Source organism: Rhinoraja longicauda, chromosome 13, assembly GCF_053455715.1.
Source record: "Rhinoraja longicauda isolate Sanriku21f chromosome 13, sRhiLon1.1, whole genome shotgun sequence".
Taxonomy (NCBI): domain Eukaryota; kingdom Metazoa; phylum Chordata; class Chondrichthyes; order Rajiformes; family Arhynchobatidae; genus Rhinoraja; species Rhinoraja longicauda.
In genome coordinates, this window is record NC_135965.1 from 41,038,088 (window position 1) to 41,053,396 (window position 15,309).

General features: G+C 47.2%; 1 protein-coding gene across 1 annotated transcript in view; it reads right to left on the reverse strand.

Moving 5' to 3' along the window:
• LOC144599087 (uncharacterized) overlaps window positions 1-14,746 on the reverse strand; it is a 40,476-nt gene extending 25,730 nt beyond the window's left edge. The window contains exons 1-2 of the mRNA XM_078409807.1: window positions 14,660-14,746; window positions 13,841-14,569 (exon numbers count right to left, since the gene is read on the reverse strand). Of these exons, the coding sequence (XP_078265933.1) occupies window positions 13,841-14,489 (649 nt within the window). The 5' untranslated portion in view covers window positions 14,490-14,569; window positions 14,660-14,746. The remainder of the gene's footprint in view (window positions 1-13,840; window positions 14,570-14,659) is intronic.
• Between the last annotated feature and the right edge of the window lie 563 nt (window positions 14,747-15,309).

Consider the following 15,309-nt stretch of genomic DNA (forward strand, 5'->3'; position numbering starts at 1 on the left):
CCCACACATCAACACTATCCTACACACACTAGAGACAATTAACCTACAAATCTGTACGTCTTTGGAGTGTGGGAGGAAACCGAAGATCTCGGAGAAAACCCACGCAGGTCACGGGGAGAACGTACAAACTCCGTACAGACAGCACCCGTAGTCGGGATTGAACCCGGGTCTCTGGCGCTGCAAGTGCTGTAAGGCAGCTACTCTACCACTGTGCCACCGTGCCGCCCTAATATAAGTAGAGATAGTGAATTGCAGTCAACGATGTGGCATTAGACATGTGGTTTCCATGGTTACAGGTAAGGAAGCATTTCTTCTGTTGTAAATTGCAGTATCTTGTTTTCTATATTGTTCTGGCTCTGTGGTGAATAAAGGTTGTGTTGTCCAAATATAATTGTTGCATACAAACAATAAAAAAGAATGGATTAAGATGAGTGATCGATTAGAATCTCTTTCCCAAAAGAGAATATCAAACAATCCCATTATTTTATTTGAATGTATCCTCCAACACAGTCCATGCATAATCAATGAATAATTGAACTCAATTAATTTTCTTAAAGCACTGACTGTAAGGAGAGGAAGCAATCCATCCAAGACTTTTTATGAATTTATATGTTGTTATATGTTGTTCATATGTTGTTTACTAATTAATTTTGTTCACCACATTAATTAGTAATTTGTGTGCTTTTGAGAGTTGTAGATATAGTCCAGTACTTCACACAGACTAGACTCCCACCATTGACTCCATCTACACTTCACAATACTTTGGGATGCAGCCAACATAATCAAAGACTTCATCAGTCTGAAGAAGGGTCTCAACCCGAAACGCCACCTATTCCTTCTCTCCAGAGGTGCTGCCTGTCCAGCTGAGTTACTCCAGCATTTTGAGTCTATCTTCGATTTAAACCAGCATCTGCAGTTCTTTCCTTCACATAATCTAAGACTTGTTCAACCCCGGTCATTACTTCTTTACTCTACTTCCCTTGGTCAAAGGTACAGAAGCTTGAAAGTACACACCATGAGACTCAGGAACAGTTTCTTCCCCTCAGTTATCAGGCTGCTGAAGAGTCCTTCCATAAGTTAGGGTAATGAGCGATTCACCTCTACCCCATTGCGGACTCTAGACTTTGTCATATGGTCAAAAGGTCATTAGTGACCAGAGTAGAATTAGGCCATTCAGCCCATCAAGTCTACTCCGCCATTCAGTCATAGCTGATTTATCTTCCCCTCCTAACCCCATTATTCTGCCTTCTCCCCATAACCGCTGACACCTGTACTAATCAAGAATCTATCTATCTCTGCCTTAAAGATATCCACTTGGCTTCCACAGCCTTCTGTGGCAATGTCTATGGAACTGATGCTGAGGACTATATTCTGCTCTCTGTATCTTTCCCTTTTGATCTACCTGTTGTACTTAAGTTTGACTTGATTGTATTAATGTAGAGTTTTATCTGATTTGATTGACTAGCATGCAAAAAAATACTTTCCCCTGTACCTTGGTACATGTGACAATACTAAACCAAAGCCTACCCATTTTATACAAAACTTCAAATAAAACTCCACATTAGAAGACTTTAAATTGCTCATTATTAACAATTTTAGTTGGCATAGTTTCCTTTTCTTTAACGCTCCTATTTTGGGCGAACACGTTGAATGCAATTTGTTCACTTTTTTGTCGCGATAGTTTATCATTATCTTGTCAGGTCATTTTTATTCCACAAAGTGAAACACTTGTTCACAAATTCTGTGTGATTCTAAATACCACAGTTTAGGTCCTATATATAATAAAGCCTAAATGTGACTGTAAGGTTTATAATGTAACTATCAATTACATTTGCATGTTAAAGAAACACATCTTAATTATGCAATGCTAACTTTATTTAAAAGTTAGCTCTGCATGTTTTTGTGGTTCTATTTAGATTTTAGTTTCAGAGATTTTATGATTCAACATGACAAAACAATAACAGAACATATCTGGTAAAAAATATTTAGCTATCTTTTCATTACTAGTGTTTAGTGCTCTCCTAAACTTTCTTATTTTTTTCTTCCAAAGCTGAGATAATATACTGTTCAATAGATCTCTCCCCACCCCAGAACGATCCATGTAATGAAAACAACCTTTCAATGCCACCCCTTCTGCAGTTTTTCACCTCCTTGCACAAACTTCAGGCTATTAAATGCAAGCTAGTTAATCCTATTTGTTCCTTCCCTGATTTATCCTGTCTGCTTATCCTGTCAGGCCTGACATTATCCTGCACTAGAATCTTTGTTTTTCTTTGATTAAAAAAGATTGTTCAGGAGCTGTGCAAGTTGTGTCTCTACTTATTCCAACAATTGCCGCTTGAATTTGTAAAAGCTCCGACAGGTTTTCATACACAGCCCTTTATAAACACATTGGAGGACTGGATAACACCAGCAGACCATACTTGGTGGGCCGAAGGGCCTGTGTACATGCTGTATCTCTAAAGTCTGAAGTCTAAATAGATGCACAAAAACACGCAGAGGTAACTTTTAAATAAAGTTAGCATTGCATAATTAAGGTGTGTTTTTTAACATGCAAATGTAATTAATAGTCACATTATACAACATATTGTACGATGAGTTCAATTTATGTTCAATGTACTGTAAAGATAACCTAGATCACACTTTCTGTTATGCTTTTCCCAACCGGTTTATGAATGTGTCTAAAGAAATAATCAAAATTTTGGGGGACCTTTACTTCCAAACATATCTGTATGGTTAGTATGTGTAGGAAGGAAGTGCAGATGCTGGTTTAAACCGAAGATTGACGCAAAATGCTGGAGTAACTCAGCGGGACAGGCAGCATCTCTGGAGAAAAGGAATGGGTGACGTTTCGGATCGAGACTGTTCTTCAGACTGAAGTTTCGGGTCGAGGTCCTTCTTCAGACCGAAGAAGGGTCTCGACATGAAACGGCACCCATTCCTTCTCTCCAGAGATGTCGCCTGTCCTGCTGAGTTACTCCAGCATATTGTGCCTATGTATGGTTAGTATCATTATTTTTGTGGCTGGACATCTTAGATGCTTTCCACGGTGTTTCTCTGTATTGCACAGACGTCCATATCCACGATCTGGAATAAAGATCAGTTCAACCACCTGAGTCATTTGCTTTTATCTAAATGAAGTGTCCACTGCCCGATGCATTTCTACTGGAACCATCGTGAGATGCAAACATAAGCACGATATTTTATCAATCAGGACCTTTTCTGTTTGATCGTGCACAAATGTTGATAATTCCCACTGGACATAAACCTCTCTAGGTTTGATTTATTGATTTATTGATTTCTCTAACTTCAAGTAACCCTTGCTTTCCCTCTCTCTTTGTCCCTCCCCCATCCTAGTTCTCTGACTAGTTTCACTGTCCTGATTAACTTTTACTGATTGTATGCCATGTTGGCACCTTCCACCCAGCTAACAATGAACCATTCTACATTTTCCTTGATCAACGTCCTCTTAGATCTGCATTTTCACGCCTTTCCCTTCCATATCTCTATGTCCCCCTCTCCCCTCTGACTCTCGGTCTGAAGAAGAGTCTCAACCCGAAATGTCACCCTTTCCCTCTCTCCAGAGATGCTGCCTGTCCCGCTGAGTTACTCCAGCATTTTGTGTCTATCTTCGATGTAAATCAGCATCTGCTGTTCCTTCCTACACATACTTCTCTAGGTTGTATGTTTTAGAACAGAATTGACATGCATTGAAATATTGATATGTCAGGGAAACATTTATTTTTGATTTGTTCAACACAGTTATACTGTATATCAAGCCTAAGCCTAGCATTTGAAAAAATGTATTTAATTGGTGAACTTTTGCTGTGAAACATTTAATCCTGTTCATCAGGTCTGGGCCTCTTATTAAAACTATAATTCATCAAAATTAGCAATCACAATTACACAATACATGGCAGTTATGACAGGAACCGAATGCCTTAATTGTTTGTCGACAATATGCTTATTAAATACCATTCATAAATCGTCACAACGTGAGAGGATATAAAATCTGGGCATCTCAAGAGATGCTTACATTATCTATTTGTACGACTTCATTAAATATAACGAAATGGAGAAAAATAAATAAAGATTCCATTTGAATGGGCCGATGCTTGTTTAACTCTACGCTGGTGTTCTTTCCAATTTACCCATAGTAACATAAGTTCATAAGTAATAGGAGCAGAATTAGGCCATTCGGCCCATCAAGTCTACCCCACCATTCAATCATGGCTGTGTAGGAAAATAACTGCAGATGCTGGTGCCAATCGAAGGTATTACAAAAAGCTGGAGTAACTCAGCGGGTCAGGCAGCATCTCAGGAGAGAAGGAATGGGTGACAATAGACAATAGACAATAGGTGCAGGAGTAGGCCATTCGGCCCTTCGAGCCAGAGCCAGTGACGTTTCGGGTCGAGACCTTTCTTCAGACTGATGTCAGGGGAGGGGGCGGGACAAAGAAAGGATGTAGTTGGAGACAGGAAGACAGTGGTAGAACTGGGAAGGGGGAGGGGAAAGAGAGGGACAGAGGAGCTAACTAAAGTTAGAGAAATCAATGTTCACACTGCTGGGGTGTAAGCTGCCCAAGCGAAATTCAATCATGGCTGATCTATCTCTCACTCCTAACCCCATTCTCCTGCCTTCTCCCCATAACCCCTGACACCCATACTAATCAAGAATCTACCTATCTCTACCTTAATAATATCCATTGACTTGGCCTCCTCAGCCTTTTGTGGCATCTTGAAAGGCACCACAAGAATAAATATTCAACATTATATATTGATATCTTCATGCTTTATTTCTTTTTATACTTGCATCTTATTTTAATATCTATCTCTCCATTTATTTTAAAACATATTCACGACATTGTAGTATTGTCCCCATCACCTTTCCCACAGCCAACAATAGACCATTGTGGGCTCCACCTTTCCTTGATCATCGTTGCTGGCTTTGATCTGAATTTTTGCACATCTTTCATTAATTTGTTCCATGTGCCTTTTCATATCTCTCGGTTCCCGCTCCCCTGACTCACAGTCTGAAGAAGGGTCTCGACCCGAAATGGCACCTACTCCTTCTCTCCAGAGATGCTGGCTGACCCGTTGAGTTACTCCAGCTTTTTGTGTCCATCTACACTATATTACGGTTCCCATACTCGTCACGGATAGAAGAAGGAATTGTGGTATTTGAAAAAGTCTATATAGTTTGCTGCTAATCTTGCCTATTGTGGGGAGATGGCAAGTAAATAGTAGAGGCAGTATATGGAAACTTGGAAGGACACTCACACATCTCAATGATATAGGAAATTGCAGCATAGAGGTGAATCCACATTCTCTAATATTGTATGCTCAAAGCATTCCAAAAATAGCTTCCACCAGCAGTTGCTGAAAGCCTTTAATAAATAGCTGCTCCGTCGGATTCTCTTGTTAGATTTCATTCGCTTGTTGAAAGTGTATTATGAGCTGCTACCCACCTCATGGACAATGGACCATTGAATATTTATTTTTTTAAATGAGCAGCAGCAAGGGAGTTAAAGATAGTTAATAATCCTAACCATTTTTGGCAGAGAATATGTGCTTTGCTGAATAAAAATGTTTTTAGTTTAGTTTAGCGATACTGCACGGAATCAGGCCTCTTGGCCCACCGGGTCCGCACCGACCAGCGATCCCCACACACTAGCACTATCCTACACGCACCAGGGGCTGTTTACATTTATACCAAGCCAATTAACCTACAAACCTGTAGGTTCTTTGGAGTGTGGAAAGAAGCAGAAGATCTTGAAGAAAACCCAAGCAGGTTCACAAGTTCACAAGTTCTAGGAGTAGAATTAGGCCATTCGGCCCATTGAGTCTACTCCGCCATTCAATCATGGCTGATCTCTGCCTCCTAATACCATTTTCCAGCCTTCTCCCCATAACCCTTGACAACCGTTCTAATCAAGAACTTGTCTGTCTCTGCCTTAAAAATATCCACTGACTGGGCCTCCACAGCCCTATGTGGCAATGAGTTCCACAGATTAACTACCCTGCTGACTAAAATGGGAAAAACGTATTAAAAAACTCTGTACAGCACCTGTGGTCAGGATTGAACGTGGGTCTCTGGCGCTGTCAGGCAGCAACTCTACCGCTGCACCACCGTGCCGTCAATTCTATGACTGGCCACTGCAGGATTTCAGATCATGACTTGAATGCCTTTTCGAAAGAAGTATATATCACGCTCAGTTGATTATACAGTGAAATTCTCTGAGCTTGACATGATTTAAAAACACACAAATGTCCAGCAGGTTTAGGTTTAATAACTTGTCACAATAAATGTTTATGACACCCCAGGGAGTGAGATTGGACAGCTGTGGAAAATGCTGGATCTCTAGGGCATGGGTAGTCCATGTTAGGTTGGCCCAGTAATGTCACGGCTGAAATTCATGCACATGTCCCATTACTATGATGGCAGCATTCAGTCAAAACAATCTACACATTGATGGACCTGATGCACATTTATGGGGGTTCACATTTAGGGAGCTGTTAACATCAGGATGGCACAGTGGTGCATACGGTAAAGCTGCTGCCTCACTTTAGATTTAGATTCTTTAGATTTAGAGATACAGCGCAGAAACAGGCCCTTCGGCCCACCGGGTCCGCGCCGCCCAGCGATCCTCGCACACTAACACTATCCTACACCCACTAGGGACAATTTTTACATTTGCCCAGCCAATTAACCTACAAACCTGTACGTCTTTGGAGTGTGGGAGGAAACCGAAGATCTTGGAGAAAACCCACGCAGGTCACGGGGAGAACGTACAAACTCCGTACAGACGGCGCCCGTAGTCAGGATCGAACCTGAGTCTCCGGCGCTGCATTCGCTGTAAGGCAGCAACTCTATCGCTGCGCCACCGTGCCGCCCTTTAGACTTTGGACTTTAGAGATACAGAGTAGAAACAGGCCTTTCGGCCCAGCGAGTCTGCGCCGACCAGAGATCACCCCATATACTATCCTACACACAAGGAACGATTGACAAGTTTGTTTTTACTGAAGAAAATTACCCTACAAACCTATACATCTTTGGAATGTGGGAGGAAACTGGAGCACCTCTGAGAAAACCCACGCAGTCACGGGGAGAAGGTACAAACTCTGCTCAGACAGCACCCATAGTCAGGATCGAACCCGGGTTTCTGGCGCTGTAAGGCAGCAACTCTGCCGCTGCACCACCCTTACTTGTTTTTAGTATCTCTGACTCCAAGCAGAAATTCTCTCCTTTATCCTTGAACACACCTTATAGAAACCCTCTTGTTTTTCATGTATAACAAGCCTTGGAATTCTCTTTAATCAGATTTGAAAAATGTCATTCTATGGCCCCTTCTCCCCTTCCTAATTCCCTACTTGAGCTCTTTCCTGCTTTCTGCATAATCCTCAAAGGTCCTGTCCGATTTGAATTGAATTGAATTGAATACTTTATTGTCACAGTGAAACAAGTCACAGTGAAATTCTTTGCTTGCATACACAAGGTATGCAAATAGTCAGCCATAAAGGGCACTGACAAAGTTACAAATCCCCCCCCCCCCCGCCCCGTGCCATTTCCCCCTTTGTTATTCCCCCCATCCCCCTGGTGGTCCCCTCACGCTGGGTCCTCCTTTGTCCCTTCTCCTGACAGCGGCGTCCTCACTTCCACGTATCCGTCCTCGTCCGTCGGTGGAGGCCATCATTGACCGCTGCACCGACCTCTCCATTAACGCCGCCGGGTCCACTCCGGACACCTCCATCACACCGACCCAGGCCCCAGCCGTGGGCTCCGTCGGTGATGCCTTCCTCCAGAAGGCATCACCTCATCCCTACATATGTGCCTTTAGCTTCCGGAAATTCACTTACTCTGACATTTCTTTCACTATTATCCTTCCCAGAATTGATTGGAAATTTCCAACACCTAACCTCAGGGCCGTTTTTACAGCATTATGGGCCCCCGGGCAAAGCAGTGTACTGGGGCCCCTACCGTTACTCTCCCCCACCCCCCTTTCCCTACCAGCCCCCCCCCTGTCGTGCCGGCGAAAAGCACTTACCGAAAAGCACTTAGCGATGGACTTAGGGTGCTACATTGTTGCGAAAAGCACTTACAGATCGCTGTGAGAAGCACTTAGGGACCGAAAATGTTGCAAAAAAAAAAGCACTTATTGAACCTACATTTTTAAAGTAGTATTTATTTATTGCAAGTCACTTAACATACACAGATCAGCATGGGGCCCCTATGCTCGTGGGCCCCCGGGCAAGTGCCCATCAGGCCCATGCGCTAAGACGGCCCTGCCAAACCTGCTGCTGATTATAATAATTTCCATATATTTAAAAGCAATGGTAAATAGTATCAGAGCAGTAATGAAATTGAAAATATTAGACTGGGGTTCAAGTTTCATTATTTGATGCGGTGAGAATGATGTTTACATTGAATGTGACTTGTTCAATGAGGAGCACTTAACAAGCTGCCTTTGGCTAGTCTATCTCATTTCTATCTCCAGATTAAAACACAGGAGCATTAATCTGATTGATGTAAAATCGAATAAACCACCTTCTACCGTCCTGCTCAAATGCCAGATGCTCCTGTGTGTACATCACAGGCTCTGTGCCCGCTGCTCTAGATGTCAACTTCTTTACATCGGCGAAACCAAACGCAGGCTCGGCGATCGCTTCGCTCAACACCTTCGCTCAGTCCGCCTTAACCAACCTGATCTCCCGGTGGCTGAGCACTTCAACTCCCCCTCCCATTCCCAGTCTGACCTTTTTGTCATGGGCCTCCTCCAGTGCCATTGTGAGGCCCACCGGAAATTGGAGGTACAGCACCTCACATTTCGCCTGGGCAGCTTGCAGCCCAGCGGTATGAACATTGATTTCTCCAACTTTAGATAGTTCCTCTGTCCCTCTCTTCCCCTCCCCCTTCCCAGTTCTCCCACTGTCTTCCTGTCTCCACCTATATTTTTCCTTTGTCCCACCACCCTGACATCAGTCTGAAGAAGGGTCTCGACCCGAAACGTCACCCATTCCTTCTCTCCCGAGATGCTGCCTGACCTGCTGAGTTACTCCAGCATTTTGTGAATAAATACCTTCGATTTGTACCAACATCTGCAGTTATTTTCTTTCACAGGCTCTGTGAATGCGGAGAGCACCGCATCAAGCATAGATTCTGTTCCACTTGACGCCCACTCTGTAGGGCACCATTGGAAGTAGAATTGGCCTTGCAAGCACAACTGTGTACAGGAGGCCTCTCTTTCACTACCAGCCACCTTTGGGTTCAGTTCAGTTCAATTCAGTTCAGTTCAGTTCAGTTTATTGTACTTGTACACAAAGCTTCTGTTGTGTGCTAACCAGCCAGAGGAAAGACAATACATGATTACAATCGAGCCATCCACAGTGTACAGATACATGATAAGGGAATAACGTTTAGTGCAAGGTAAGCCAGTAAAGTCTGATTAAAGATAGGCCGGCGGTCCCCGATGAGACAGATAGTTGTTCCAGACTGCCCCCTGGTTGCTGTAGGATGCTTCATAGAAACATAGAAACATAGAAAATAGGTGCAGGAGTAGGCCATTCGGCCCTTCGAGCCTGCACCGCCATTCAATATGATCATGGCTGATCATCCAGCTCAGTAACCTGTACCTGCCTTCTCTCCATACCCCCTGATCCCTTTAGCCACAAGGGCCACATCTAACTCCCTCTTAAATATAGCCAATGAACTGGCCTCAACTACCTTCTGTGGCAGAGAATTCCACAGACTCACCACTCTCTGTGTGAAGAAATGTTTTCTCATCTCGGTCCTAAAAGACTTCCCCCTTATCCTTAAACTGTGACCCCTGGTTCTGGACTTCCCCAACATCGGGAACAATCTTCCCGCATCTAGCCTCTCCAACCCCTTAAGAATTTTATATGTTTCAATAAGATCCCCCCTCAGTCTTCTAAATTCCAGCGAGTATAAGCCTAGTCTATCCAGTCTTTCTTCATATGAAAGTCCTGCCATCCCAGGGATCAATTCATTTGCCTGATAACAGCTGGGAAGAACAGATGTTCACAGAGGAAGAGTGTTGGGAATGAGTGAGGACCGAGAGAAGATAACCAGGCAGGGGAGGAAGCATTGTGGCTCTTTGCAGACAGGGCCGAAATATTTGGGAGGAGAGGGTATGTTGGGCTTTGAGTGTGATGATTGAGTGTGAGACAAGGAGGAAATTAGAGGTGGGAAGAGTTGGGGAAATAAATAGTGGATCCAAGAAAATCAGTAGGTTATGGCGAGTCCGAAACTTGCTAGTTGTAGACGAAGTTTATTGCAGCCGCAATACACGAATACAGAGTCAAAACAACAAGTTACAGGACAACCAATATAAACTTACTGTCTTCCTTGAAGACTTCGCCGAACTGGCTAAAACGGGCGCCAAACGCGCACCTGACATCGCTGGCCAATCAGCGATGTCGTTTCCTGGACCAATCCCCATGGTCGCGTTCCCACGTGACCTCGCTGGCCAATCCGAGGGTTCGACGACCTGGACCATTCTCTATGGTCGCTACATGACCCCCCCCAGAACCCGAGGTGCGGAACCTAGCAGGGAGCCGGATTTCGCGACCATAACGAGTACGGAGAGGGACAGCCTGAACCACAGGAGCCGGAGGTTCCGGACTTGGTGGAACAGCCGGAACGGGAGGTTCTGGAGGAACTACCGGAACGGGGGGTCCTGGAGGAACTGCCGAAACGGGGGGTCCTAGGGGAACTACCGAAACTGGGGGTCCCGGAGGAACTGTCGGAACGGGGGTTTGTGGACTGGGCGGAACTAACGGAGGTCGGCCTCTTCTAGGGGTTTGACCGACCAGGACTGGTTGATCCGGGTCCAAATGGGCAGGTTTGAGCCGGGACACCGAGACGAGTTCACTCTTGCCGCCCATGTCTAAGGTGAAAGTAGCCGTTCCCTTACGTAAAACCCGGAACGGCCCTTGATAGACCCTCTGCAACGGGGCGCGATGGGCATCTTTACGCAAAAAAACAAACTCACAGTCCTTCAGGGAAGACGGTTCATGTACCATGGGACACCCATGACGTGAAGTCGGCACTGGAGCCAGGGAGCCCACCCGTTCCCGGAGAGCTGCTAACGCTGATGGGACCGTAGGGAGCAGGGCTGAAGTGTCCGGAAACAGATCTCCAGGTACTCGAAGGGTCGAGCCATATACCAGCTCTGCGGACGACGCACCGAGATCTGGCTTAGGAGCCGTCCGGATGCCCAAAAGAACCCAAGGGAGTTGGTCTACCCAGTCCGGGCCTTCAAGCCTTGCACTGAGGGACGCCTTAAGTTGGCGGTGGAACCTTTCTACGAGTCCATTTGCCTGGGGGTGATATGCAGTTGTGGGTTGTAATTTGGACCCGTACAGTTCCGCCAGCGCGGCCCAGAGGGACGAAGTGAACTGTGGTCCTCTGTCAGTTGTAATAACTGCCGGGACCCCGAAACGAGCTACCCAATGAAGGGCCAAAGTCCTAGCACAAGACGCTGACGATATATCAAACAATGGGAAAGCCTCTGGCCACCGGGTGAACCGATCCACCACCGTGAGGAGGTGGGTGTAGCCCCGGGAGGAAGGCAAAGGCCCGACCAAATCCACGTGGATGTGGAAAAAACGAAAAGCCGGGACTTCGAAATCCTGTACGGGGGGCTGGACGTGGCGCTGGACCTTAGCGGTATGACAGGGCACGCAGGAACGTGCCCACCCCGCTACCTGTTTCCGCAGGCCATGCCAGACAAACCTCGCTGCCACCAAGGCAGAGGTGGAGCGGATGGACGGGTGCGCCAGCCCATGAATGGCATCGAAAACCCGGCGCTGAAGGGAGGGCGGTACTACCGGCCTGGGGCGAGGAAGAGAAACATCGCACCAGACTTTCGTGCCCTCCGACCCACAAGCTACCTGGGCCAACTTCAATCCCGAAGTGGTGGACTGGTACGTCGAAACGGTATCCGCCAGGAGCTGTGCCTCCGCGAGCTCCTGGGGATCCACCTCGCAGTCCACCGCCGAAATAGGGGGAAAAGCAGGTCTAGACAGGGCGTCAGCAACGGCATTCAGCTTACCCGCGATATGACGGACATCTGTGGTAAATTCGGAGATAGCAGTCAGGTGCCGCTGCTGGCGGGCCGACCATGGGTCAGACAATTTCAAAAAAGCAAATGTTAATGGCTTGTGGTCCGTAAATGCCACAAATGGGCGGCCCTCGAGGAAATACCTGAAATGACGGACAGCTAAATGGAGAGCTAGAAGCTCTCGGTCAAATGCGCTATATTTCAGCTCGGCCGAATTTAGTTGCCGGCTGAAAAACGCTAAAGGCTGCCAACGGCCACCAACCTGCTGCTCCAGAACCCCACCCACCGCCACGTCAGAGGCGTCAACCGTCAGGGCCGTGGGGGCGGAGGGGCTCGGATGGACCAACATGGTGGCGTCTGCCAAGGCTGCCTTAGCTGCCGTAAAAGCCGACTCTGCAGTCGGGGACCACAACAACTCTACCGGATTACCTGCAAGGCATTGGAAAAGCGGGCGCAGGACTCGCGCCGCTGCCGGAACGAATCTATGGTAGAAATTAACCATGCCTACGAACTCCTGCAGCCCTTTTACTGTTGTGGGCCTGGGGAAAGCCCGGATAGCCTCCACCTTCTCTGGCAAAGGGACAGCGCCGGCAGGGGTAATTCTGTGTCCTAGAAAATCGAGAGCAGGCAGGCCGAATTGACATTTGGAGGGTTGAATAATGAGCCCGTGGTCTTGGAGCCGCTGGAACACGGTCCGCAAATGGGCCTGGTGTTCTTGCACTGAGGGGCTGGCTACCAGGATGTCGTCTAAATAAATAAACACAAAGGGTAAACCCCTACCCACGCGGTCCATCAGTCGCTGGAAAGCCTGTGCCGCGTTCTTTAAACCGAAAGGCATACGCAACCATTCAAACAACCCGAACGGAGTAATAGTTGCATTTTTTTGTATGTCCTCCGGTCGCACCAAATCGATTTTGGAAAACACCACCGCTCCTTCCAGTCCAGATGAAAAGTCCTGTAGGTGCGGTATGGGGTAGCGATCAGCCGTGGTGACAGCATTGAGACGCCAATAATCGCCACATGGCCTCCACCCCCCAGATGCCTTGGAGACCATGTGTAACGGCGAGGAACACGGGCTGTCAGACTGACGAACAATACCCATTTCCTCCATCATCCTGAACTCCGCCCGTGCCACCACCAGTTTGTCTGGTGGTAGTCTCCTGGCCCGAGCGAAAACGGGAGGGCCTTCGGTGCGGATGTGATGGACCACACCGTGCTTAGCTGAAGGTGCGTCAAAACGTTGGACGAGCAGCTCTGGGAACTCTGCCAGAATCGCAGCATACGAGTCGGTGGCCGCGACGACGGCCTGGACAGTAGGGCTGGGCGAGGAGGCGATTGCCGGAGCGACGTGCTCGTCTTCAGCAGCGGTTCGGAGGTCGTTACCGCGGACATCAGGAACCAGTGAAAAAGCCCAGAGAAAATCTGCGCCCAGGATCGCTTGTTTGACGTCGGCTATGATGAATGGCCATTCGTACGTGCGGAGGCCTAACACAAGGGACATCTTCCGTGTACCGAAAGTGCGAATTGGGCTGCCATTAACCGCGATGAGGGTGGGACCTGTCTTACCCGATCTGGTTTCGAGGTCGGTCGGCGGCACTATGCTGACGATGGCTCCCGTGTCTACCAAAAATTCTGTGTCCGTGAATCGATCATGGACATAGAGGCGCCGGTTCTGGCCAATCGTAACTGCCCCTATGTACGATCGGCCGAGGCATTTCCCGCGAAGGTACAAGGCAAACGACAGTTGCGGGATTCGTTACCCCATCGTAGGTGATAATAGCACCAGCCGCGCTTGTGCGGATCTTTTTGGCGGGCTTTCGGAGAATTGGCGGGAGACGTGGCGCCATCTTGCCGTCGCTGTGGCGTGGTCACCGATGTCGAGACTTTGTTGATTGAATCACTTGCCTTGTTTTTTCCCGCTATGAGCGCGTCCGCTTTCGCTGCATATGCTTCGGGGTCCTTAAAAGAACAATCCGTAAGCAGCAGTCGGACATCCTCGGGAAGTTTCTCGCGGAATGCCTGTTCAAACATCGGGCAATCCGTATGCTCACCGGCTAGCACCATCATTTCGGCCATGCGGACGGAAGGCAGTTGGTCTCCAAGCTCCGGTAGGTGCAGAAGTTTTGCCGCACCACCATGCTTATTTAACCCGAAGGTTCGCAGTAATGCCTTCTTCATGGTTACATACTTGTCTTCCGCAGGTGAATTTATGATAAACCGCATCACGCGCTTGGTTGTGTCCGGCGATAGAGCGCTGACGAGGTAGAAGTACTTCGTGGAATCGTCCGACACCTTCTTTATGTGGAATTGGGCCTCGGCGTGGATAAACCAAGCTTGCGGTGCGTACGTCCAAAATAACGGAAGATGAACGTCTGCCGCGCTTGACTCCGGTGTGCCCTGCTCGGTCATCGTCAACGAGGCGTCGGGTTCCTGCTCAGTTGGTGATCGTCCAGATCACGTTCGGGGTCACCAATATGGCGAGTCCGAAACTTGCTAGTTGTAGACGAAGTTTATTGCAGCCGCAATACACGAATACAGAGTCAAAACAACAAGTTACAGGACAACCAATATAAACTTACTGTCTTCCTTGAAGACTTCGCCGAACTGGCTAAAACGGGCGCCAAACGCGCACCTGACATCGCTGGCCAATCAGCGATGTCGTTTCCTGGACCAATCCCCATGGTCGCGTTCCCACGTGACCTCGCTGGCCAATCCGAGGGTTCGACGACCTGGACCATTCTCTATGGTCGCTACAAGGTACAGTTATACAGTAGATTATACAATACAGTGTTCAGTAACAATGAATGGGGTTAAAATAGGAACCTATTAGAAGGGGTGTAGACACTCATGTGATAATCCAGATTGCGTTAGCCTCTGAGTTTGATGTGAGTTGTCAACCATTTGATTAAGAGCTGGCTGGCTCAGTACTGAAGGCCCACAATGCTCACAGACTTCACTTGCAATAGGTGGAACGTAGCCTGGACGTAAGATGTTTAGCAAGAGGATAAAAATCACTTCAGTAGAATGTCATGCAATGGTCATCATTAGAGCATTGATACCTTTTGACATTACTGTACATGCCTAGAGTCTTCTTAACATGTTCATGTCATACATACATTGCACAGTGAGAACATGAAATTCTCTGCCACAGAAGGCAGTGGAGGCCAATTCACTGGATGTTTTTCAAGAGAGAGTTAGATTTAGCTCTTAGGGCTAACAGAATCAAGGG